This window comes from Lepisosteus platostomus, chromosome 3 (genome assembly GCF_059453375.1).
Source record: "Lepisosteus platostomus isolate fLepPlt1 chromosome 3, fLepPlt1.hap1, whole genome shotgun sequence".
Taxonomy (NCBI): domain Eukaryota; kingdom Metazoa; phylum Chordata; class Actinopteri; order Semionotiformes; family Lepisosteidae; genus Lepisosteus; species Lepisosteus platostomus.
The window spans coordinates 1,239,469-1,262,104 of NC_142613.1; the positions used below are offsets into that span (position 1 = coordinate 1,239,469).

Sequence of the window (22,636 nt, forward strand, 5' to 3'; positions counted from 1 at the left end):
GGTTTACATAATAATGGGACAGAGGGAAGAGCAACAGCGTCTGAAATGATTAAAAAGGGCTTTTCTACAGCCTCATCCCTGATAACACTGCTGTACACAAGAGAAGCACAACTTCTCTCCCTGAAGTAGCGGGCAGCGCAGGAAGGTACTCTAGTCTCCTCCACGTGCCGCCGCTCGCAGCGACCTCCACACGTGACGGAGGGGAGTCTTATGACCGGATCGGATCACATGATCTGCATCAAGTCTGGATCAAGTCTGAACTGCTTCAGCTAGACACAAATATCAAGACAGGTTTGTAAATTGAATGTTATTAACTGTGCTGTTCTTTTAACGACAGTATGCAAAGAAATAGTACCTTCAGTGCTGTTTTGTTGTTGTTGTTTTTACTAGGGTTGCTAACGATTATAAAGAAAACCCATTCCCATTGTTCATGTGGTGTTATAATAGTTGCTGAGCTTGCATTCCCCTTCGTAAACTTTCTGTAGAAAACACTGCAACCCTGCAGTTCGGAGTGAGTTTAGTTTTTTAAATTATGAGCTCAAATATAGTGGTCATGATAATCCGTTTGACAGCTTATTCAAATGATGATATCTGAAGTACAGTAATAGTAATAATTATATCATTATTCAATATAATTATTATAATTATATTGAAGATTCGTGCGCAGTGGTAATATAATAATAGTAATGGCTATTTCCTGACGTGAGAACAGTAAAATCATCCTTAGATTCCACACTTCTTAACAAGTTAGATGCACTTGTGCACACGGGCAGTAGTGCCCGTTGTGGCAGTACTAGATAAACAGATGAAGAATAAGGTTTTAATGTCATTAAGGAAATAGCAGACGGGTTTTGGCTGAAGATACAGGATCTTTGGCAAAAAATCCGCGGCTGTGTGGATCACTGCCCTCTGCTGTCGTTTTGCAGTACTGTCGCAGGGTGAACTCGCCGGCGCAGGAGTCGGCGTGCGCCCTTTCTGCGAGTGGAAATGTGATGAAAACACGTATTAGTATCTGAACACGCTTAAGAAATTCCCTGAAAGGCATCGGCAGACTACGGGAGCGCATGGCTGCCACCAAGGAAAAAAAAAACAACCTCGCCCTTATCTCGTCTTTACGAGAAAATGATCTCATCATTACCAGATGAGGAATTGTCTCGTAATTATCAGATAGTAATCTGTGCAAATCCTGCGGCGCTGGACATTGACACAATCATTAAACCAAAAGTGCCAGCCAAGCTCGCGGTAGATACTCCAGGCGTTCGTTGCACGACACAACAGGATGTCCATACACTGACGTCAGCATTGCTATCGTAATTCTGAGATAAGGGGGCGAATTGTTTTTTCCTTGGTGGCAGCAATGCGCTTCCGTAGCAGACGGTGTTTCATTCGATCCGGGAACACTAGAAGAGCTGGAAATGAGAGACGGCCACTGGGCTCATCCACCCGTTCAGTCTACAGCAGATCACAGATTCACAGTATGGAGATCTTCAGCATTTTCTGCCTGTTTGGTACAGCAGAGACGTGTTGGGCCTCTTGTACTAGAACATGCTGTCCCTTTATCCCTATATGAGACGCAAGACCCACGGACTCAGAGACTCGGGCACAATCTGTCTGTTAGAGAGACGGAGGGGACGCATGGCTTCTTGGTTGAGGTGCTGACGTCTCCCTCGCAGATTCCCTACCTAACCTTCTCCATCATCTCTCCCCTGTCCATCCGTTCTGGGACCGTGGCTGTGCCTCTCTGGCAGAACACCATGCTGGGAAAGCTGGAGCGCTTTCGGGACCAGATTGCCGCGGAGCTCGACCGGGTGGTGGAATTCTGGCTGAAGCATTCCCACGATAAGGAATACGGGTACCGTATACCAGCTGCTCGGGGCGCCAGGCCCTCCAGGGACCGAGCTGGACGCCCTGGTCTGGGGAGGCTGGGAGGGGGCTGCGATGAAGGCAGCGTACTGGGCGGTTCTTTCCTGCTCGTCAGTCCAGGCTGCTGGTTAAAATCAATCTCCCGTTCCCGTCTAATCAGTTTCCATTCTTGTTACAATTCCCATCTGTGATTCATGTGCTCATTTCCAGGAAAGCCCATGCAGTGAAAAGAATTGATTGAAAGCTAACTCGGAAACTGGGAATGAATTTGTCGCTGTGAAAAACGGGAACGCACTGCCCTCCCGTCCCTCTCATTGAGACGGCCTGTGTGCTGTTTCCCCAGGGGATTCTTCACCTGCCTGGGAAGAGAGGGGCAGGTGTACGATGAGCTGAAGTACGTGTGGCTCCAGGGAAGACAGGTAAACCCGGCTGGTCCCGGTCCTGCTGCTGCAGTCCCCACGGCCCGCTGAGCTCGGAGATCTTTCAAGGAGAGAGAGAAATAGGAAAACAGAGATGAGGAAAAAGCAGGGAGGCACAGAGTTCGGCCAAAACAGAAAAGCGGGCTGAGCAGGAGTGAGGTTGGGGCAGTAACAGATCGAGAGCTGAAACAAGAAGTAAGCACAGAAAACCCCCCAGACAGCCAGCGCCTCCCGAGTGCCGGGAGACTCTCCCCTCAAGACACAGCTCCTCCTGAGCGTCTCCCCGAGCTCCTCCTGAGCGCCTGCCAAGCATCTCCCCAAGCTCTCGAGCATCTCCCCGAGCATCTCCCCAGCTCCTCCCGAGCGTCTCCCAAGCTCCTTTTGAGCTCCTCCCCAAGCGTCTCCCCAAGCGTCTCCCCAAGCTCCTCCTGAGCGCCTGCCATGCATCTCCCCAAGCTCTCGAGCATCTCCCCAGCTCCTCCCCAGCTCCTCCTGAGCGTCTCCCAAGCTCCTTTTGAGCTCCTCCCAAGCGTCTCCCCGAGCGCCTGCCATTCGCTTGCCGAGCATCTCCCAAGCGTCTCCCGAGCCCTTGAGCCTCACGTTGCCTCTCTGGCCCCTGCAGGTGTGGATGTACTGCCGGCTGTACAGGACGGTGGAGCGGTTTCGCAGGCCGGAGATCCTTGAGGCCGCTGTGGCAGGTGAGCCGCGTGGTTAGGAAAGGGAATGGGGCTCAGACCAGCGTCACAGCAAGTCCGTCCTCATCTTAGTCCACTGCGTGAGGGGGCTGGGCACATCCTACAATCAGTCTAGCTGCTGAGCTGCTGGCCCTCGGGCCTCCTGAAGGTGGCGCAACCTGGGAGGATGTGGACTTCGGCACAGAGCCGTGTGGGCAACACTGTATCCACTGTGGGACCTGGATCCAGGCGTGGCAGAGGAGCTATGTGAAAGCACATTTCGAACTCAAAGCAGGAGATACTTTTTTACACGAATGGTTGTGGGAGTCTCCCGGGTTGTGGAACAAGATACACAGCCATTTTGTTGAAGCTAACATGCCCTTCGCACATTTGGAACTTTTTATGTTTATAAATAAGCGATATCCTGTGCGTTTATCATTGTGGTGCAGTGCCTATAGTTATAGGTATCATCTTTCAGCATTTTGAAATAAGTATGAATTTTTTGACTTGCGTAAGGAAATGTTTTGTTGTTGAAACCGCTCCTCACGTCTTTGTCTTCTTGTGGTAGGTGGGGAGTTCTTGCGGTCTCACGCGTGGGCGCCCCCTCTGGGTGGCTCCCAGAAGTGCGCCTTCTGCCTGACCCGGGACGGCCGGGCAGTGAAAGTGCAGAGGACCATCTTCAGCGAGTGCTTCTATGTCCTGGCAATGGACGAGCTGGCCAGGGTCACTGGGGAACAGAGGCACCAGGTGGGGCACCTCTATCTGATTCATCCCACTCCTGCCTGTGGTGGCCTTCGTGCCGATCTGATTGCTCGACCTGCTCTCGGCGCTGGTGTCCTGACAGGGAGTCAGGAAGATTCAGCTCTGGTGCTGACAGGCAGGCGCTCCTCTCGTTCATTGGCAGGTGGAGGCTGAGCGTGTGATGGATCTGATAGTCCACTGGGCCCGAGTGGACCCCTCTGGCCTGGGCCGTCCCGAGATGCCTGGGGACATCCCCGTCAACAGCATGGCCGTCCCCATGATGCTCCTGTGCCTGGTGGAGCAGCTGACGGAGGGCAGGGCCGGCCTGGCAGAGAAGTACAGTGAACTGGGGCGCTGGTGTGTGCAGAGGACCCTACAGCACATCCAGGTGAGCTGTGAGGCCCTTTCACACCTACCTCACTACCACATCGCTGTGTAGATGCGACTGCTTGACTTGTGAAGACAGAGATGCCAGGATCAAGCATTTCATTCTCTCCTCTCTGCCTGCTTGTAAATTTATATAATTAGTGTTGTTAAGCCACATCATCATCACAGGCACTGAAGATGATGTAAGGAAGCTATTTTTCCCCTCGATGCATTCCACATTACACAATAGCGATTGCTTTGCCCTTATTGTACCAAAGATTTATGAAACTCAGAATATAATATTTACATGATCACATGATTAATCTTTCTACAATAGTTTTTTTGCATTATTCTATCGCTCCCGTTGTATAAAAATGTAAAGAGCTGTTTGAGACCAGGAGTATTTTGTCAAACATCTTGCTAGGAAATTAAAATCAGTGTTGCTAAGAGCCTTGTTACAAATTAATAAAGCACAGCACAAAGAGAAATCCTTATAGCCGAGACTTGAGGTTTAAAAGGTGCAAGCCTGATTATAGATGGGGGGCCTCCGAGCTGCAAGCAGCTGCACAGAGGTGAGAGATGGAGGAGATGCTGATGAGCAGATAAAGGAGAACAGATTGGGCACAGGCCTCAGCATGGGGAGAGACCAGCTCTTACCCAGGGCTCGGGTAGGTGAGGGGCAGGCTCAGCTTCCAAGAAAACACTCTCACCAATGTTACTATCACCATTCCAGACGGAAGAGCAATCTGGTGATGGTGCTGGATAATTAATTAAGCTTTTCTATCTGCCCTTTTTATTTCTTCCATACTGTCCGATGAGTTTGTGTGTATGGGCTTGTGTGTTCGAGTGTGTCTGTGTGTATATGTGTGCATGGGTGTGTATATGCGCATGTGTGTGTATGTGTTTATATATGTGCATGCTTGTGTGTGTATGTGCACGTGTGTGTATGCGTGTGTGTGTATGTGAGTATGTGCAGGTGTGTGTGTATGCGTCTGTTTACGTGTGTCTGTGTGTATGCGCAGGTGTGTGTGTATGTGAGTGTGAGTGCGCAGGTGTGTGTTTGCGCGTGTCTGTGTGTATGCGCAGGTGTGTGTGTACGCGCAGGTGTGTGTGTGTATGCGCAGGTGTGTGTTTATGTGCAGGTATGTGAGTGTGTATGCGCAGGTGTGTGTGTATGTGAGTGTGTATGCGCAGCTGTGTGTGTATGTGAGTGTGTATGCGCAGCTGTGTGTGTATGTGAGTGTGTATGCGCAGCTGTGTGTGTATGTGAGTGTGTATGCGCAGCTGTGTGCACGTGGGCGAGTGCTTTCTGAACTGATGACTTGGGGTGTGAAATTGCCTGCTGTGTTGGTGTGGGCCTGTTAGCAGTGGGGAGCTGCAGCACAGAGGAGATGACTGGGGGAGGGGAATGTATCCAATTACCATTCTACTGCTCTGCCAAGTAATTCATTTCAATACCAATTACTGGCCCAGCTCTCTGTTAGCTGCCTGTTCTAATTGAAATAAATTACTTGGCGTTGTTTCAGGAGGCGGGCTTGTGTGTGCGCACTGGGAGCTGTTAGCAACCCGCAGGGATGCCTCCAAAGAGATGTAGGTATATTTCTGATAAGATAAGTTGAACACACTGCCATCAAGAAAGCGGGCAGCAATAACAGAAACTTCTTTCAGGGACAGCAGGCAATTTCAGTGTCTCGTTCACTATACCAGGAAAACCGGTGGTTTTGTTCTGTCGGACATCGCCGGGAGCGGATGAGTATGTGCTCGTTTCTGCAGAGAGACGGGGCGGCCATCTTGGAACACGTGTCGGAGGAAGGGGAGGAGCTGCCCGGTTGCCAGGGGCGACACCAGAACCCAGGTGAGGAGGCTGTGAGGGCGGCAGGTCCCTCTCGCCGGGCTCCGCTGGGCGCTGGCGTGTCTCCGTCTCAGGCTGCCGGGACGTGACCGGTTACATCCTCCCCACCCCCAGCTCTGCCCGTGATTGTTTTCAACCCCCGGGCGCAGGCTGGCTGCTGGAGGGAGACAGATTCCTCGTCTCCGGTGCGCGGGCCGTCGTTCTCTGCTCCTCTCTCGGCCTGAAAGACCCCGTTCGATGCAGTCCATCACGGCTCTTGTTTTTCATTCGGCTTTTAATGCCTGTTTGCAACTCTAAAATTCGGCGATGAGGGAAGAAAACGGAAAGCGTACCTTTTGCTTTCTTCCATTCGCATCTTCAGGTGAGCAAAGGGGGTGTTTCTGAATGAGCTCCGGCCAGACAGCCCCCAGCATTCACATCTCTCATGCTCTGTGTGGGCCCAGAGCCCAGGGCCCAGAACTGCAGGCCTCGCTCTGGAGGCAGGCCTCGCTCTGGAGGCCGGCTGTGCTCTGGAGGCAGGCCTTGCTCTGGAGGCTGGCTGTGCTCTGGTCCCTGATGTGAGTCTGGCTGTGCAGACCTCACTCTGGAGGCCGGCTGTGCTCTGGAGGTCGGCTGTGCTCTGGTCCCTGACGTGAGTCTGGCTGTGCAGACCTCACTCTGGAGGTCGGCTGTGCTCTGGAGGCAGGCTGTCCTCTGGTCCCTGACGTGAGTCTGGCTCTGCAGGCCATGCTCTGGAGGCCGGCTGGTTCCTGCTGCAGCACGCGGTCCGCCAGGGGGACGAGGAGCTGAAGAAGACGGCGGTGGAGAAGTTCATGCTGCTTCCATTCCAGACAGGCTGGGACCAGCAGCACGGGGGCCTGTTGTATTTCCAGGATGTTGATGGCTGCTGCCCCACGCAGGTGCGTCCTGGAGACAGAGGGGCGCCTGCACTCGGGCACGCAGGTGTAGCACATTTACACTGCAGACAGGGGCGGAACACACTGAGCCCAGAGGGAGTGCCAGAAAGCTTGAATCACGTGCTGCTGTCTCCACATTGGAAACGTTACAGACAAGGGGAGGCCATTCTCTCTGTCGGGCCCGTTTGATAGTAGTTAATTGATCCAGGGATCTGATCCAGCTCTTTCTTTAAAGAAGCCAGGATATCGGGCTCAACAACATGGGTGGGAAGCTTGTTCCACACTCCCACCACCCTTTGGGTAAGGACGTGCCTCCTGTTCTTGGTTTTAGATGCAGTTCCACAGTTTGTGTGTTATTTGAGCCGGATTGTGGTGCACGCTAGCAAAATGAAAATCTTTACGTTGGCTGCCTTGGGTCTTGTCTGTGTTTTGAAGTCTGAACTTAGTGTATTCTGTCGGACATATATGCAATTATGGGATTAAGGGATAATCACCAGTTAGGTGTGTTAAACAAAAGAAACCCACTTATTCATGAAATAAGCTGCCCCGCAGGTGGGGCGGGCGTCCTCCGTGACCCCTGCGCTGTCCTGCGGGTGGGGCGGGCGTCCTCGGTGACCCCTGCGCTGTCCTGTGGGTGGGGCGGGCGTCCTCGGTGACCCCTGCGCTGTCCTGCGGCTGTGGCGGGCATCCCCAGTGACCCCTGCTCTGTCCCGCAGCTGGAGTGGAGCATGAAGCTGTGGTGGCCACACTGTGAGGCTCTGATCGCCTTCCTCATGGCGTACTGCCAGACCAGGGACCCCGCCCTGCTGGACAGGTTCTCCCAGGTGTACGACTACACCTTCAGCCACGTGAGTCTGTCTGCACCTCCCCCCCGCTTGGGTGTTTCCTTGTCCTTCTTGCCAGTTTTTGGAACTGCGTGTTTCTAACTCTTCTTCCGCCTTCCCTGCTATGCTGCAGTTCCCAGACATGGAGCAGGGCGAGTGGTTCGGCTATCTGACCCAGCAGGGCTCGCTGGCTCTGGATCTCAAGGGAGGGCCTTTCAAAGGTCAGCTTGTCTGCAGAATGCACTCACTGAACCCGTCCGACCTCTAACCTCTTCATCCAGCGCAGGGTCGCGGGGGAGCTGGAGCCTGTCCAGCAAGCAACAGGTGCAAGGCAGGGTACACCCTGGACAGGACAGCAGTCCATCACAGGACACATACACTCACACACCCTGGACAGGACACCAGTCCATCACAGGACGCACACACTCACACACCCTGGACAGGACACCAGTCCATCACAGGACACACACACCCACACACCCTGGACAGGGCAGCAGTCCGTCACAGGACACGCACACTCACACACCCTGGACAGGACACCAGTCCATCACAGGACACGCACACTCACACACCCTGGACAGGACACCAGTCCATCACAGGACACACACAGGGCAGACAGACGCAGACACACACTGACTCACACCAGGGCCAATTTAACTACCAGCATGTGTTTGGACTGTGGGGGTAACTGGAGCGACTGGAAGAAACCCATGTGAACATGAGTAGAACATGCAAACTCCACACAGATAGCACCGCTGTAATTGAACCCAGGGCCCCAGTGCTGTGAGGCAGCAAAGCTACTTTCCACCACTGTGCCAAAACCCCATTATCTGGATATATTGTATAATTCAAATATTATCATCCTACTGTTTGTACAGCCCTTGTAATGGATATATTGTGCATGTGACAGAGAATGAAGTGCTGAACAGGAGAGAGAAGAATCATATCTGGGAGAAGCTGAACTTCAGAAGATAAGAATAGTTACATATGAGAGGAGACCAATTAGCCCTTCCGGCCTGTTGGTTAGTTATTACCTAATTGATCCAAGGATCTCATCCAGCTGTTTCCTGAAAGAAGCTATTAAGCTTGTTGCACACTCCCATAGCCCACTCTGTGTGCAGAAGTGCCTTCTGTTCTCAGTTTTAAATGCACTTCCATGAAGTTGTGCTTCATGCAGAGTATGAAGCAGATGTTCAGACAGAAAGCTGGATGTTTACTGGACGTGCAGAAGAACAATTACATGAAATGGAAAATTTGGTTGTTTTAGGGTGAAGGGTTCTCATCTCAATGTATCAGTTTTGTATTTCAAACCGTCCTGCATTTTTTTCACAATTCTCCGGGCTGAGATTTTAATGAGTGTTGCAGTTCACTCTCTACTGCATTTCATTTTCCATTTTCGACCACTTTGTACAAAAGCTTGCGAGGTGTCAAGACCTTTTCCTTTCTGTGGAGCTGAAATAAGAGCTCCCTGAGGAACTAAAGACATCATGCTCTTGCAGGGTGCTTCCACGTGCCCCGCTGCCTCTACATGTGCGAGCAACTCCTGGACGGCCTGTTAGGAAAATCCCAGGCTCCGTGAGGAAAGAGCAGGCCTCAGCAGCAGAAGTCATGGAACTGGAGGATGCTTCCTGCTTCAGGTCTCCCTCCAGGGTGACACAAGCTTGCAGAGGTATTAGAAGAGAACTATATCTGTGCGTTACGGGCTGGGGGAGGGTCTCTGATTCATTTCACTTACCCAGATGAACTTTGTTGTTGTCGAAGCATCCTCTGGCAACATCATGTCTGTCATATAATAGCCTCAGCTGGGCTTTTGGAATCATTCCAACGTGTGGGCAGCCATCCAGTTGTATTTGATGGGCATGAAACTGGGACCTTGAACTGAAGGTCTTGTGCATTATTAAAACCACTCGGTCATATTTGATTTCACAGCCCTGAACCTGCTGGGCTGGTTTTTGCTGATCAATATCATTTGAAAGATGAATCCTATCTTGTGTTGAGAGCCCGTAGGTTTAGGCTGGAACACACATCTTGCTGTAATACATACAGTACCTGAACTGGAACCCTGGCTTCCTTCTGTCCCTGAACTCCAGCGGGGCAGCTGCAGTCCACCTGCCCTGGAACTGAACATTTCGATTACTTAACACCCCCCTGAACACATCCAGCTCAGTGCCACCTCAACACTCCCTGTCCTGCATGTTGCTGAACCAGGAAACCTGTTGGCTTCATCCTCCTCACTCCTCACACTGACTCCATCCTCACCCCTCACACTGCTACACTCCATCCTCACCCCTCACACTGCTACACTCCATCCTCACCCCTCACACTGCTACACTCCATCCTCACCCCTCACACTGCCTGCATCCTCACCCCTCACACTGCTACACTCCATCCTCACCCCTCACACTGCTACACTCCATCCTCACCCCTCACACTGCTACACTCCATCCTCACCCCTCACACTGCTACACTCCATCCTCACCCCTCACACTGCCTGCATCCTCACCCCTCACACTGCTACACTCCATCTTCACCCCTCACACTGCTACACTCCATCCTCACCCCTCATACTGCCTGTATCCTCACTCCTCACACTGCAACACTCACTTTCATGACTTTTAACTGTTCCCCCTTCATTTCAAAGGCTGTTGACCTTCTGATTAGGATTTAACACATCCTTGTAGCTTTCCTTTTATCACACATTCTCTTAACACTAAAAACAACAACCCGTGAAATCACAGAGCAATCTAATATAAACTGAACCACACTGGGTGACGCACTGTACGCAGTCACCCTGAGCCATGCTCCCATGAGGCTACTGCTTCCTTCTTTTCAGAGCAATTTGAGAAACTTCTATTGCTTCTTATGGGAACCAGTTTGTATGCTGTTCCTGTGGACAGATGTTTGTATCTCTGTCATTTGTACTTTTGAGAACCAGGAGCACATACACCTCAGTCCATACACCGAATGTTTTTACTGAAAGCTGACCGTGCATTTGATTTTTGATAAGACCAGAGTAAGGAGACCTGGTTTGGTGGCCAGGTGAGGTGTGTACAGAATGAGCTGTCTGTGCTGACTGCAGATAATGCGCCATTATAGCTGCTGTTGATGTTCATTATCTCCTGGAGCATGAGCCTGAATTATATGGTAAGAGAACTCAATCTATTGTGAAATGCACCTTGATTATTTCTGCCTAAGTCAGCTTGTGCATGCCTTCAGACAAAACCCTCAGAGGTAATTGTGCATTTCAGCATTTAAAGGTGCTATATAGCTGAGTCGGGTCTAACAGAGTGGGACTGGAGAGACTAAAAAAACAACCTTTTTGTAGGAAAGAGTCACAACAACAGCCATTCAGTGTTTGGCTCTTTATTTCAGTGAGAAATGTCTGTTTTTCACTGTTTATTGAGGATGTTCTTCCAAGCAGATTCTCTCTTGATCCGACGTCGGTCTCAATGAGTAAAGCATCTTTACAGAGAGTGAAGTCCTCACATCCTGGGTGTCCCCTGGTCTCAGGCCCTGCAGAAAGCATTGCGTTGCTGTGCAGCTGTCTCAGAAGACTGTAGCCATCTCACATGAAATGTCCTGCATATGTAACTCGCATGTGTGCAGCAGGCAGCAGGCTGGAGCAGTGCTGTGGGTTCAGATCCCTGGACTACCCTCAGAATGACCCAGTAAAATACCCAGCTGTGTAAATAGAACAAATGACAAAATGTAAGTTGGTTTGGGTCACACCCACACAAATAAATGCCCAATAATGAATGATTTTCTGTGTTACTGGAGCTGGAGTATTAAGTGAAGTACAGACACTGTATCTTTGATCTTTGATCAAGAGCTTTTGCCTTCCCCATCTGTAACCTTTTGGATTCGTGTTGTTTTGAAGTTCTGGACAGTATGACTAGAAAAATAAATGCTATTCTTTGCCCACACCACTGACACTGGAGTCTTATACACATCTTGAGTCTTGAGCAAGTCATTTAAATATTACATATTAATATGGAATGTGATTTACTTGAATATAGAGGCTATACATGGAAACTAAAAATCTCTTTTGTTGTATGTAAATATTCAAATCAAAAGAGAAAACTGAGGGAAACTTACAATTTTCTGATAATACAGCTTTTTTATAAAACAAATCGAGGATAAATTGGGACTTGAGATGGGACTAAAACTAGTATTAAAAACCTGTAATCATGCTGTGAGCTGATCATTTCAGTGAAGACTGGTTATTGACGTTTTGGGACATTATAATTCCATGTTCTCACCAAGTGTCTTTCATCACAGACGACCTGAGTGATAAAGTCAGTGAAAACAATCAATGCATTTTATATGCAGTGTTGTCCTGTTTTTCATTTCGGCATCAGTGTCTAGGTAGAGAATCGCTACTGTGCTTGTGGGCATTATTGCATTTCTGTATTGTTCTCAAGGGTTCTGTTTCTAATAAACTGTTCACTTCACCCTCTGCTCTCCCCACTATAATGTGTTGAGCACCGTTTGCTGTGTTGCGATTTCACTCCTCCCCTGTTGATGATGATGAAGACTATGCTCGGCCTATGAGGCCGCTGTGTTGAGGAATGTAAGAAAGCAGAGTGAGTGTATTCACCCTAATTTATTCAGTGACTCCAGTTTGCCATTAAGAGGTTGCTGTTGTTGTTGTTGATGATGATGACTGTGACTGAATTATTTACATCAAAGGCCTTTTTGTATTTCTTTGATGTGGCCAACAAGCTGAGGGTTTCTCTGCAGGGGCTGACTGAAGCCACACAGCAGAGGAAAGCACAGGTGAGCAGCACCTGAGCTCCCCTCCAGGCTGCTGAGCAAGACACCTCTTTATTCCCCCCATGACGAATCCAGCGTGATCTGCTGACGCTTCAGGTTTAATAATCACACTGGTTTAATTTCGCTCACACTGCAGGCGAAAAGGCCCTTTTTGTAACAAAGGAGAGCTTAGAACCAAGTGGAAACTCTGGAGAATTGCATTTGAAGCTGAGAACAAGTCAGTCCTTTACACTTACAGTGGTAGAGGTCTGGAACAAGCTGCCTAGGTACTGTGTGGATAAGAGCCCCTGCTGATTTAGCTACAGAAACAAGTGTGATGGGCCAAAGGGCCTCCTCTCATTTGTAATCTTTCTAAGATTTTCTGTTCTTTAATAGGGAACTGATCCTTATTATTATTTCTTTCCTCCTCTAGTAGTGGGTGTTAATTCAGCTTCCGCGTTCCAGGTGACCCCTGTACCAGCACAGGCTCCCAGATAGCTGGGGTTCAGAGGGGTGCAGTTTTCCCCTGGGTGTACGTCACTCACAGCCCTGAACACAAGTCCCAGAGTGCCCACAGGCCCTCAGCCCTGCCTGCTGTGAAAAGCCCACTCCCAGGGGTCCACGACACACCAGTGGGCGGGTCAGCGTCTCACCCACCTGCCCCAGCGGGCGCCTCTTCTTTCCAGAATCTTCCCTCGAGCCGAGATGGCAGTCAGTGAGCACACCCCATCCCGTACAGCAGGGCAGGACATTTATTAGCATTAAGAATGCAAAAGTACGTATAGTGGCCATGGCAGAGTTTGGGTTGATTTCACTACGAAGTGCACGGATTAAAGTCAAGTCTTTGATGCGATGCACTAGTGTTGCGTTTTCAACAGACAGTCTAATTCAACTAAAAAAAGTGTGTATTCATGTGTATAACTATGAAAGCATGAACAGGCAGGCCTTGATGCGCCCTTAGGTCCACAGCAGCCTGTAGTTTGCCTTCAGGTAGATGAGCGTCTCCAGGTTCCTGGGCAGCAGCTGGCAGCTCTCCGGCCGCGCGATCCTGCCCACGGTGCCGAAGATCCTCTCCACGGGGGTGGAGGTGGCGGGCACGGTGAAGACGCGCTTGGCCACGTGGGCGAGCTGCGGGAAGTCGGCGGCCTTCCTCCTCCAGTAGTGCAGGGGGTCCTCGTCGGTGGGGTCCTCGTGCAGGTAGGCGGCCAGCTCCTGCTCCAGGCTGCGGGCCGGGGCGGCGGGCCGCGGCCTCATGAAGGAGAAGAGCTTGCTGCGCTTGCAGGGGGGCGGCCGGGGCGCCTGGCTGGGCGGGGGGCTGGGGCCGTGCTGGGACACCTCCTCCAGCACCAGCTGCCGGTGCTGCTCCCTGCTGCTGCTCCACGACAGCTTGAACTGCGGGTCCAGCGCGGTGGCCGTCACGTGCAGGGGGTCCTCCAGCAGGCCGGCGAGCCGGCGGTCCAGGGCCTGCGCCAGGCTGCCCAGCAGACCCGCGCACTGGCGCGGCGCGCTCTCGGCCAGGTGCTTGCGCAGGCCGAGCACGCAGGGCAGGGCCAGGCTGACCGGCACGTGCTTGTCGCCCTCCACCATGTCCGTGGCCTCCTCGAAGGGCTCCAGCAGCTCCACCAGCTCGCGCAGCGCGGCCTTCTCGAAGGCGCCGAGCGCCAGGTCGCGCCGGCCCGCCACGTCCTCCAGGAAGTCGGCCGCCTCCAGCAGGCGGCGCACGGCCTTGAGCTGCGCGTTCCAGCGGCGCTCGCCCGCCGGGGCCCGGCCCAGCGCCGGCTGCAGCTTCTCGGGGGCCACGGTGGCCCTCACGTAGTTGAGGAAGCAGGCGGCCTTGGTGAGCGCCAGGGCCAGGGGCGGCGAGGCCCGCAGGCCGTCCCGCACGCAGCGCGCCAGCGAGCGCGCGAAGCAGGCGACCCGCCGCGGGCCCAGGCACAGGCCCTCGCCGCCCCCTTCCTCGTCCCCGCTGCCCTCCTCGTCCTCCTCCTCGTCCTCCTCCTCCTCGTCCCCGCTCTGCAGGCAGAAGCCGGGCAGGCGGAAGGAGGCCCTGCTGTCCGAGCCGCCGTCCGCCACCACCCGGAAGACCTTCCCGGCGATGCCGTGGGCGCGGGAGATCTCGTCGTACTCCGGGAGGATGCGCTCGGCCGTGCGCGGGCCGGACAGGCGCAGGCAGGCCAGCAGAGCCGACTTGATCTGCCAGTCGCTGGTGATGAAGTGGCAGGTCACGCCCAGGTAGCCGCTGGCCGGCCCGCTCCGCCACACGTCCAGCGTGACGCTGCAGGACTCGGCCGCCTGCAGCGCCTGCTTGCTGGCCAGCTGCACCTGGTAGGCGTACCCCGGGAGCAGCTGCTGCTGGACGTACTTGCGCGACTCCGGCGTGTAGCGCGGCTCCAGCAGGCGCAGCAGCTCCCGGAAGCCCTCGCTCTCCACGATGCGCACCGGCTGCAGGTCCCGGATGATCATCTTGGCGATGGCTTCGGAGATGATCGCCTGCCGGGGGTCGCCGCGCTCGAACTTGGCCACGCCTCCGCCGCCGCCGCCGCCGGTCCCGAGCGAGAGCGAGAGCGAGTGCGTGTGGGAGTGGGAGTGGGAGGGCCGGGCCGGCGGCTCCGCCCGGCCGCTGGGGGCCAGGTGCACGCCCCCCGAGCTGTAGGCCTCCCGCTTGATGTCCTTCTTCTTGACGAACTCGTCGTACATGGCCTGGTGTTTGCGCTGGAACGGGGGCAGAACAGACCCGAGTTAGCGGCAGGCTCACGCCCGGACTCTCCGGGCAGCGGCAGCGGAATCAAGCGCCCTGACATCTCCTGAGCTACTGTTTGGAGAACTGATGCCTCACAGCGGAACACGGGTTTGCAATCGTGCTGCGTCAGCCTCGATGACGCGTTAACGATTTGGGACAACGGTCTGACCCCCCCCTCCCCACTAGGGCATAAACTGTCCGAATTCCCGTAGTGCGCTGCGGTGTTGGTCCAGTTGCTCGGCACCGGGTCAGAACAGGGCACGAATTCAGAACCGAACCGGAGCCGTCTGGGCCGAACCCCGGACAGGCTGCTGAGGTCATGGTTTTGTTCGAGAAACAAACACGCAACGTGCAGTGATTGGAGACGCGGCGGCCTGAATGAAAATACTTGGCCTGGTGCTGAAGACGCCCCGTACTTAATCAACCGAAGCGCTTCCCGGTGAGCCGAGACATTCCCTTTCCTCCAAAGAGCCACCAGAACAAACATACATTCCATGGCATGTGCAATGTGTTTAAAACATTATACACAATTGATCTACTTCTGCCGTTTCAAAATAGGTTTGATTATCTGCGGCGACAGTGTGTGAAAAGAAGCGGGGTTTTGTACAGAAGGTCAGTCAGCAGGGAGTGGTGAGTTGGTACTGTAGCCTGGAATAAAATGATTCGTTTTGATTCAAACAAACATTTTCATATCATCGAAGAACCGTCGGTCAGATAGAGATGCCCTCTGTTTTTACAATTACCACAGTGTAAAAGGGACGTCTGATCTACACAGTTTTGCGTGCGGCAGCGTCGTTATTTGAATGTGAATGATTTAGCCAAGACCGGTATCCCAGGCAACTGAAGAACTGTCTTTTTATTTTGTACAACGTTGTTAGTCAGTCGATTTTCGCTGATAAATGACTGATCAGGTCGGATATCACCTCTCAAAAAGAACGACTCCCGTTGCCTAGCAGTCGGAGCCGGGAAATCGCACAGCTCCAGCCTCAGTCCAGACGACTGGACTCCTTCCGTGGAGACCAGGACTGCGGTCAGCGAACTGGTGAACCTCTCCTGTACACCTCCGCCCCGCAAATAATTTTTAAATATATAACCATATGTATGTCTCTCTCTGCCCAGTCCTTACACTCCACACATCCGTCTGCGTCTCGTTGTCGCTGTAACGCGTTTCTCGCCCCGTATTCCAGCCTTTCTTCGCCGCGTTCCTGGTGGTGTCCGCGCACGGCGCCCCACGGTGAACAGAAATACACCCGCTATGTCGTTTTGTCAATAATAATAAAAAAAACCCGATTCACGCCAGGGGGTTCAGTCGTTATCTCCCCCCCCCCAGGAAGGCTGTCCTGTCAAACATGGTCTTCAAACACGTCAGAAGAAAGTAGAAATAACCGAACGCGCGCTGCAGATTGCCGGAAGAAAACTTCATCGCAACAGCTAATTCAAAGCCCAGTTGAACAGCTATTGCGCTCCTCATGAAATTCGTTCTTTTGAGTATGAATCAGATGCACAACGCGGTGCCCTTTTCAGCGTTTTGAGTTTAGAGACGCACTATTCAAAAATGGAATCCCTTCCCAAATACGACTAAATGTTATTTATCAGAATTTAACCTCGACGCACTGTTCTTTCTAATCAAAGATCGATAATGCGATACTGTTCGTTCTTGACAGCCGTGTAGGAATATTATCACGGCCGATTCCCGCTCACAAATGACTGTTTCACACCTACACGTCTAGTGTGCGTGCGGTAAAGGGGGTGAGCCCGGTATTTCATTCATCACAGATAGCAGGACGGATCCCGGCCGCCCTTCAAGTTCCAGTCGCTCGCTCTACTGCTGAAATATTTCACAGCGGGCGTGATCTGTGGAACTGCGGGCTGGCTGTGTGGTTCGGCCATCTCCTCGGGGCTGGGAGAGAGAAAGCCTTCCTTGCGCGGAAAATGCTTTTTTTTTCTCATCAGGTGGTCGATATTTCCACGGGATTTTTTAACCCTTTCGCGCACTCGGGGCGCAGCCCTGCCACGCAGCCGCCCCCTCGCCCTTACCTTGAGATGGGTCACGAAGTTGGACGTTACTGTTCTTTTCGCCTGGATCCTGGTGCCGCACGCCTTGCAGTTGGACTCGATTTTGCCATTTTCCCCCTCGAAGACGATGTTGAAGTAATCCAGGATAGACACCCTCGAATGTGACGCCATCTACGAGGCTGAGACCTTCACTCGGAAGTAAATCGGATTGTACCCCGTCTGCCTCGCTGTCCCAGCCCGGTGACGACTGCTGCCCCTTCAGCGCCCCAGCTCCGTCGCCGGGATGCAATTAGACGCGACAACAGGGATGGTGCATCGCGCTCCGGCACAGAGCCTCCCAGCTCCCAGCTCCTAAACCCCGCTGCACTGCCGGGATCGGGGGTGTGCTCGTCAGCTGTTTTAAAAGCCCCAACACCTGTCTGCGCTCTCCCCTTCACGGCTTCGACGTCTGCGGCCGGGAGCCACATACAAAAGCCCCTCTCCGCTAGGCTGCTAGGATGCAAATCGCGACCAGGAAGTCAACAGCTGTTGTGCTCGGCTCTCGCCTTCGGTAATTTCCGCCCCCTTTCGTCGGCAGCGAGCTCCCCGAGCGCGTCACTCGCCGGCCCTGCGGAGCCCCGGTCCAGTCTGAGAGGGAGGGGGGGGCACCTGTACGTGTCCTTTCCCCACAGACAACCCTGGTCCTTGAAGGCCAGTCTCCTGGATGTCCCCTAACACATTTTATTCCCAAATGATCTGCCGATGACTCAATTTAACCCTTTAATGGCCCTCAGGTGACCACCTCGAAATTGTTCAGCGTTGTTTCCACATGGGGGAGTGACCCCTGACCCCCCTGGTGGACTTGGGGTCCCCCGGGAGCAGCTGTCGAGGGGTTGGGGACTTTAAACACCGAGCTGACTCAAATAACGCGGGTGTGAAGCGTGGTTCACGCACTCCTGGCCGCTCGGAGCGTGCCCGTGCGTCGAGCCAGCCCCCCCCACTCGAGCTGCCCCTCCTGCGGCTGCGCCCCTGCGCCCCCAGACTGCGCCAGGCTTCCTTCCCCATTCCGGTTCCGGTTCCGGTTCCAGCGCTGTCGGCCCCACGGAGCGGGCGCACGGGAGAGGACCCTCATCTGGTCTGCCTCCCTGATCGCGCCTGCAGCCGAGACACTGGCTTGTTCCCGATCTGTAGGTGCATCATTGATTGATGCGATTGATCGATCGATCGATCGATTGCTTTCCGAAGACCTCAGACACACAGCTGATAGTAAAGTCGAGAAAGTAATTGTCTCATTGTAAATGTTAAAGCCGCCCTTAGGAACGGTGGCCATTTCACACGAAAGCCCTGGAACTAGGGGCTTCACTGCCTTTGGAAGCACGCTGCTGCTGGCTGTGAAGTGCACAGTGCTCGTCATCTGACTGAGGTGCTGACTGCTCCCTCTAGTGGATGAAACGGGAAACAGCTTGTCAGGCCCGCTGTGGTGGTTCAGCATCTTCACCTGCCGAAGGTCAGGTGTCATGTTCTCCCTCAGGACACTAGTGGCGCCTGGCCCAGCGGTCCGGGCTCCGGACTTCAGATTGGGCCGCAGGCTTGAATCCTGGGTGAGGCACTGCCATTGCAAAACAGAGCAGGGTTTGTCACCAGTAAATTAGCCTAGCAGCACGTTCTGCTGAATGAGGAGGAACACGGGATTAAAAAGCGGTAACAAATTTAACTGTCTTGCAATTCAATGTGAAACAGAAGACAGATTGCAGTCTTAAATCTGACCTGTCCAGACTGGTTTGGCAGATTATTGATTTTTATAGGCTTTGAACTGTGATCAATAACAATAACGTTATTTTCCAAGTTCAATCACAATTGGGCCCGACGGAATAAGAGTCATGTAACCCATCGGCCATGCTGTTCCACTGCAACACATTCTCTACTGCCCGCAGACTGGGCAGAGCAGGGCTCACATTAGAGGTCTGGTACCCGACAAAGTATCGGGCTCGGGCCGGGTCGAGGGTGTGGGCTTGCGTGCTGTTATGACGCGGGAGGTGGCTGAAACCAGTACTGCCTGCACGCATATTCACCTTGCTTACAGCACCTGCTCTTTTAGTAGGCCTATCACCGTTATCAACCGTCCCCCACTTTCAAAAGGATTACAGGTTTATAAAATACCAGTTTGTCTCGGCGCACGGCCTTGTCTGCCTATCAACTCAAGCGCAGAGCAGCCGAGCAAAGCATTGTAAAACTGCGTCTGTGGGAATCTGTCTCCGTGCGTGCAGGTGTGTCTACTCGCCCCGAGAGGAAAAGAGAGGGACCGATTTGGGGTTCGGGTTTCAAATCTGGCAGTACCATTCGGGCTTGGTCCGGGCGGGTGTCAAGGTCTCGGGTAGGGGCTTCAGTTTCACGCCCGTGCGGCCCTCGAGCTCACCTCAGTCATTCAGGCGTGTCTAAGATTAGACGATTGACTTACAGCACCACTAGTTTTCATTAACAATATATTTCACATTCGACACAAGTTAAAATGACACCAGAACTATTTACAGAAACATTTCCCCCAAACAAAAATAATGACTACAGCCCACATGTATTTTTTTAATCCCTCTGCAGACGATGCTGGACAAGGCTACGAACGCCACGAGCAAGACTCCTGGGATCACAGCAAAATTCTTCATCACTCTAAAATAGACCCTTTTAGCCTAAAGGAGAATTTCAGCCAAGATTGTAGTTGACCGCAGGTTCAGGATGGGGGTGGCGATAGTGAAGCTCACTCTGCCACACTGGGTCACATCTGATTTGATGTCGCGTCTCTTTGTGCTCAACAATTCAGCACTTGCTTCCTCCCCACTCCCCCCTCTCATCCTCCTTCCCTGCCGTTTCTTCATCTGTCTGTCACCCCTGTATTTTCCCCTCCTTCTCCATCTTTCACCCTCTCTCTCTCCAGCTCGTCCACAGGCCGGCTCTCGTACGGTGTTGACGTTAATGTCTGAATCTATACATCGACACAGGTATTCAAACTAACACACTCTACAATACACACACTGACGCATGTGGCCATATAGTAAAAGCATTCCTATATTCTGTCTGAACTTCAGTTTCATACATTTGAGATCAAAATAAATATTTAGAGGTGGATTCAGCTTTCCTTGTTTAAACTGTCTTGCTTCTATTCCGATATGCTGTGCCAAGCATGAAGATCCTCACTTGTACAGCAACACTAAAGGAAGACAGCGTTGATTGAGAGTGCTTCTGGGGTTAGTGATAGTCAGAGGCCAGAGAGAAACGGGGGTGTTCACTGAGTATGAGGGGTGATTGGCATATGCACGTGGTGTTCAGTAACTGCAGAGCCTGACGCTGTAGAAACAGCTGGTCAGATTTGGAGTTTTTTCCGTATGTTGCTTGGAAGCTAATGCAAGCAACAGGCTATGTCCTCACTTCCCCTCTCTCTCTCTCAGCACGGACCGTGCCTCTTCCCCGGCCACTGTCTCGCAACCCACACATCACACATTCTCCCGGCGTGCCTTCCCGATCCACACAGAGCTCCGACGCGGGACTGAGCGGGAGACTTGAGCCGGCACACGAGTCTCAGCCCCAGCCCTGCAGTAATCACGCACCATCTTCCTCTCCGGAGTCCAGAGTCCCGTCACGCGGTCCAGGCGGACAGGACCGAATCAGAGCACGCTGTCCCCTCCAGTGCTCCCAGAACTCTGGAGACTACGGAAGGGGGCTCTGTGAATGAGCCACACCACACGCTGTGCTCCTGGAGATCGAGAACACGCACCCAGGCACTCGTGTATGTTTGTAGCCACACTGATCTAGAAAATGAATGTGAAATGAATCTGCCCTAATTGCACACCCTTCCTCTGTCCTGGAACACATGAGAGTCTGAGGACCGTCGCAGAGCTCCTGCGTGTCTCAGACAGGTCTTCCAGCTGTGCAGCTGAATGCAGGGAGCGCTCACGCTGTTGTATGGCTCTCCCTGAGGAGACGTGCTACTGGCTGTCCAAGGGGCGTGGCTAAATCTTCCCCGTCCTAGCTGTTGCTGGGACAGAGGGCCCAACCGGCTGTGCATCCCATTCGTGTCGGCAGGACGGGCCAGTGGGCCCTGGCTCCCAGGATCAGAGGGAGAAGCTGTGGGCTGTCGGAGGTCCACGCTGCACTGTTCCTGGAGGAAGGAGAGTCACGAGGCGTGGCGTGAAATCTCCGGGACTTCAGCAGCTCCTCCCCTCCGACTCCGAAGTCCCAAGTGCAGGAACGTCTATCGCTCCGCCCGGCCCCACTCGGCCGGAGGGTCCCGGGGTCCCTTCGGCTTCTTGATCCGGCAGTTGAATCCTGAAGGGACAGAGAGGTGGGAGCTTGTTTTAATCAGGAAGCCCATCAGTGCCACTGGCCCGGCAGTTGCTCTCTTAAACCACTTGGGAAGTGCCAGAAAAAATCTCACATAACACCCTCTCTCACCCGCACACTCTCCCTCCTTCTGTGAGCAGCCCCAGCATGTGCCAATGGTTTCAGCGATCAAGGCTGGGATTAAAACACAATTCCCACTGCCCTTCACTGCATCAACCCCAGAAGCCGTTTGCACACAGACCAGTTCCTCTCACCGGAGACTTTCAGGAGATCGGCAGCTGTCATTTAAACTGAATGTAGCTAACGCTCACTTCCTGATCTGAACAGGAAGTGTGTTCGAAGGGGATTGGAATGAACTGATTACACTGATTCAGTGTTTGTCGGGGGTGTAAAACCCTAACACAGATTGCAAACAAGAGGAGGCAATTCAGCCCATCTTACAGCCTTCTGTTTTAAGAAAGAAGCTGGGTGTCACGATCGTCACCCCTCCTCAAGAGGGCGCTCTTCATTATCACGTTCACCTGATAATGGTGATGCAGGCTAGTCTGAGGCTAACTGGGGAGCCAAGCTGTGCACTCTTGGGTGAGCAAAGCGTTCAGACGCCCTGAGCACGGGAAGCCTGAGATCCTGCTGACAGTGAGGGCCAGTGGGCGGGGTGAAAATACAGTGAAGGGCCGCGTCATGCTCAGAGTGCCGAGTCACTCGGCGAGAATCCCGATGGGGCTCCGACTTCAATGAGTTGAGCAAGATGGGCGAGACAGCTTCCTCTCATCTCTGCGCTTTCCAATGCCCTGACCCAAGCCACTCGTGAGTCAGCACTGTCGGACTCCCATGACTCGGCAATGCCAAACGGAATCAGACAGCACTCCTGTGTTGAGTTTCCATTAGAAAACTAGAACACTTCTACACCTTCAACACCTGCCACGACACGTCTAACCATATTCTGCGACTTAACGCTCTCAGAACCGCGGAGAGGAACACAATACCCAGGCCGTTGGCGGTGCAGTAGTCCGTGTCCTCTTTCCTGGTACTGGACACGTACTCATAGTCATCATCTGTGGACGCAGGGCTTTCCACTGGGAAGATAAACAAGAAGGACGTCAGGAGGGGGCCCCTGTGGAGGCCGGGCTTGAGGACGCTGCCTGGCAGAGACTGAGCAGGACTGAGGCTGGATCTCTCTGC

At 53.0% G+C, this 22,636-nt stretch overlaps 3 protein-coding genes across 5 annotated transcripts in view; 1 reads left to right on the forward strand and 2 right to left on the reverse strand.

Annotated features, from left to right (window-relative positions):
* The first annotated feature begins 69 nt into the window (after window positions 1-69).
* Window positions 70-12,086, forward strand: renbp (renin binding protein). Of its 2 annotated transcripts, none has more exons than XM_088623709.1 (11): window positions 70-291; window positions 1,674-1,852; window positions 2,207-2,282; window positions 2,905-2,980; window positions 3,525-3,703; window positions 3,861-4,085; window positions 5,837-5,918; window positions 6,639-6,814; window positions 7,528-7,659; window positions 7,769-7,856; window positions 9,135-12,086. In XM_088623709.1, exons 2-11 carry the CDS (start codon window positions 1,755-1,757, stop codon window positions 9,212-9,214), a joined length of 1,212 nt encoding a protein of 403 aa, XP_088479835.1. In that variant the 5' UTR covers window positions 70-291; window positions 1,674-1,754; the 3' UTR covers window positions 9,215-12,086. The 2 variants fall into 2 exon arrangements, with proteins under 2 accessions (XP_088479835.1, XP_088479834.1); XM_088623708.1 differs by having other exon boundaries at window positions 76-291; window positions 1,749-1,852.
* LOC148674010 (E3 SUMO-protein ligase ZBED1) lies at window positions 10,983-18,587 on the reverse strand. Its single transcript, XM_088623701.1, has 3 exons — window positions 17,165-18,587; window positions 13,045-15,099; window positions 10,983-11,316 (listed from the first exon to the last, which is right to left on the reverse strand). The coding sequence occupies exons 1-2, from the start codon at window positions 17,312-17,314 to the stop codon at window positions 13,345-13,347; spliced, it is 1,905 nt and encodes a 634-aa protein (XP_088479827.1). The 5' UTR covers window positions 17,315-18,587; the 3' UTR covers window positions 10,983-11,316; window positions 13,045-13,344.
* A 1,001-nt stretch (window positions 18,588-19,588) lies between these two features.
* The window catches only part of ptpn18 (protein tyrosine phosphatase non-receptor type 18), a 35,207-nt gene continuing 32,159 nt past the window's right edge, over window positions 19,589-22,636 (reverse strand). For both annotated transcript variants that reach the window (XM_088623705.1, XM_088623707.1), the window contains 2 exons: window positions 22,441-22,530; window positions 19,589-21,439 (listed from right to left, as the gene is read on the reverse strand). In XM_088623705.1, coding sequence (XP_088479831.1) covers window positions 21,366-21,439; window positions 22,441-22,530 — 164 coding nt within the window. In that variant the 3' untranslated portion in view covers window positions 19,589-21,365. The remainder of the gene's footprint in view (window positions 21,440-22,440; window positions 22,531-22,636) is intronic.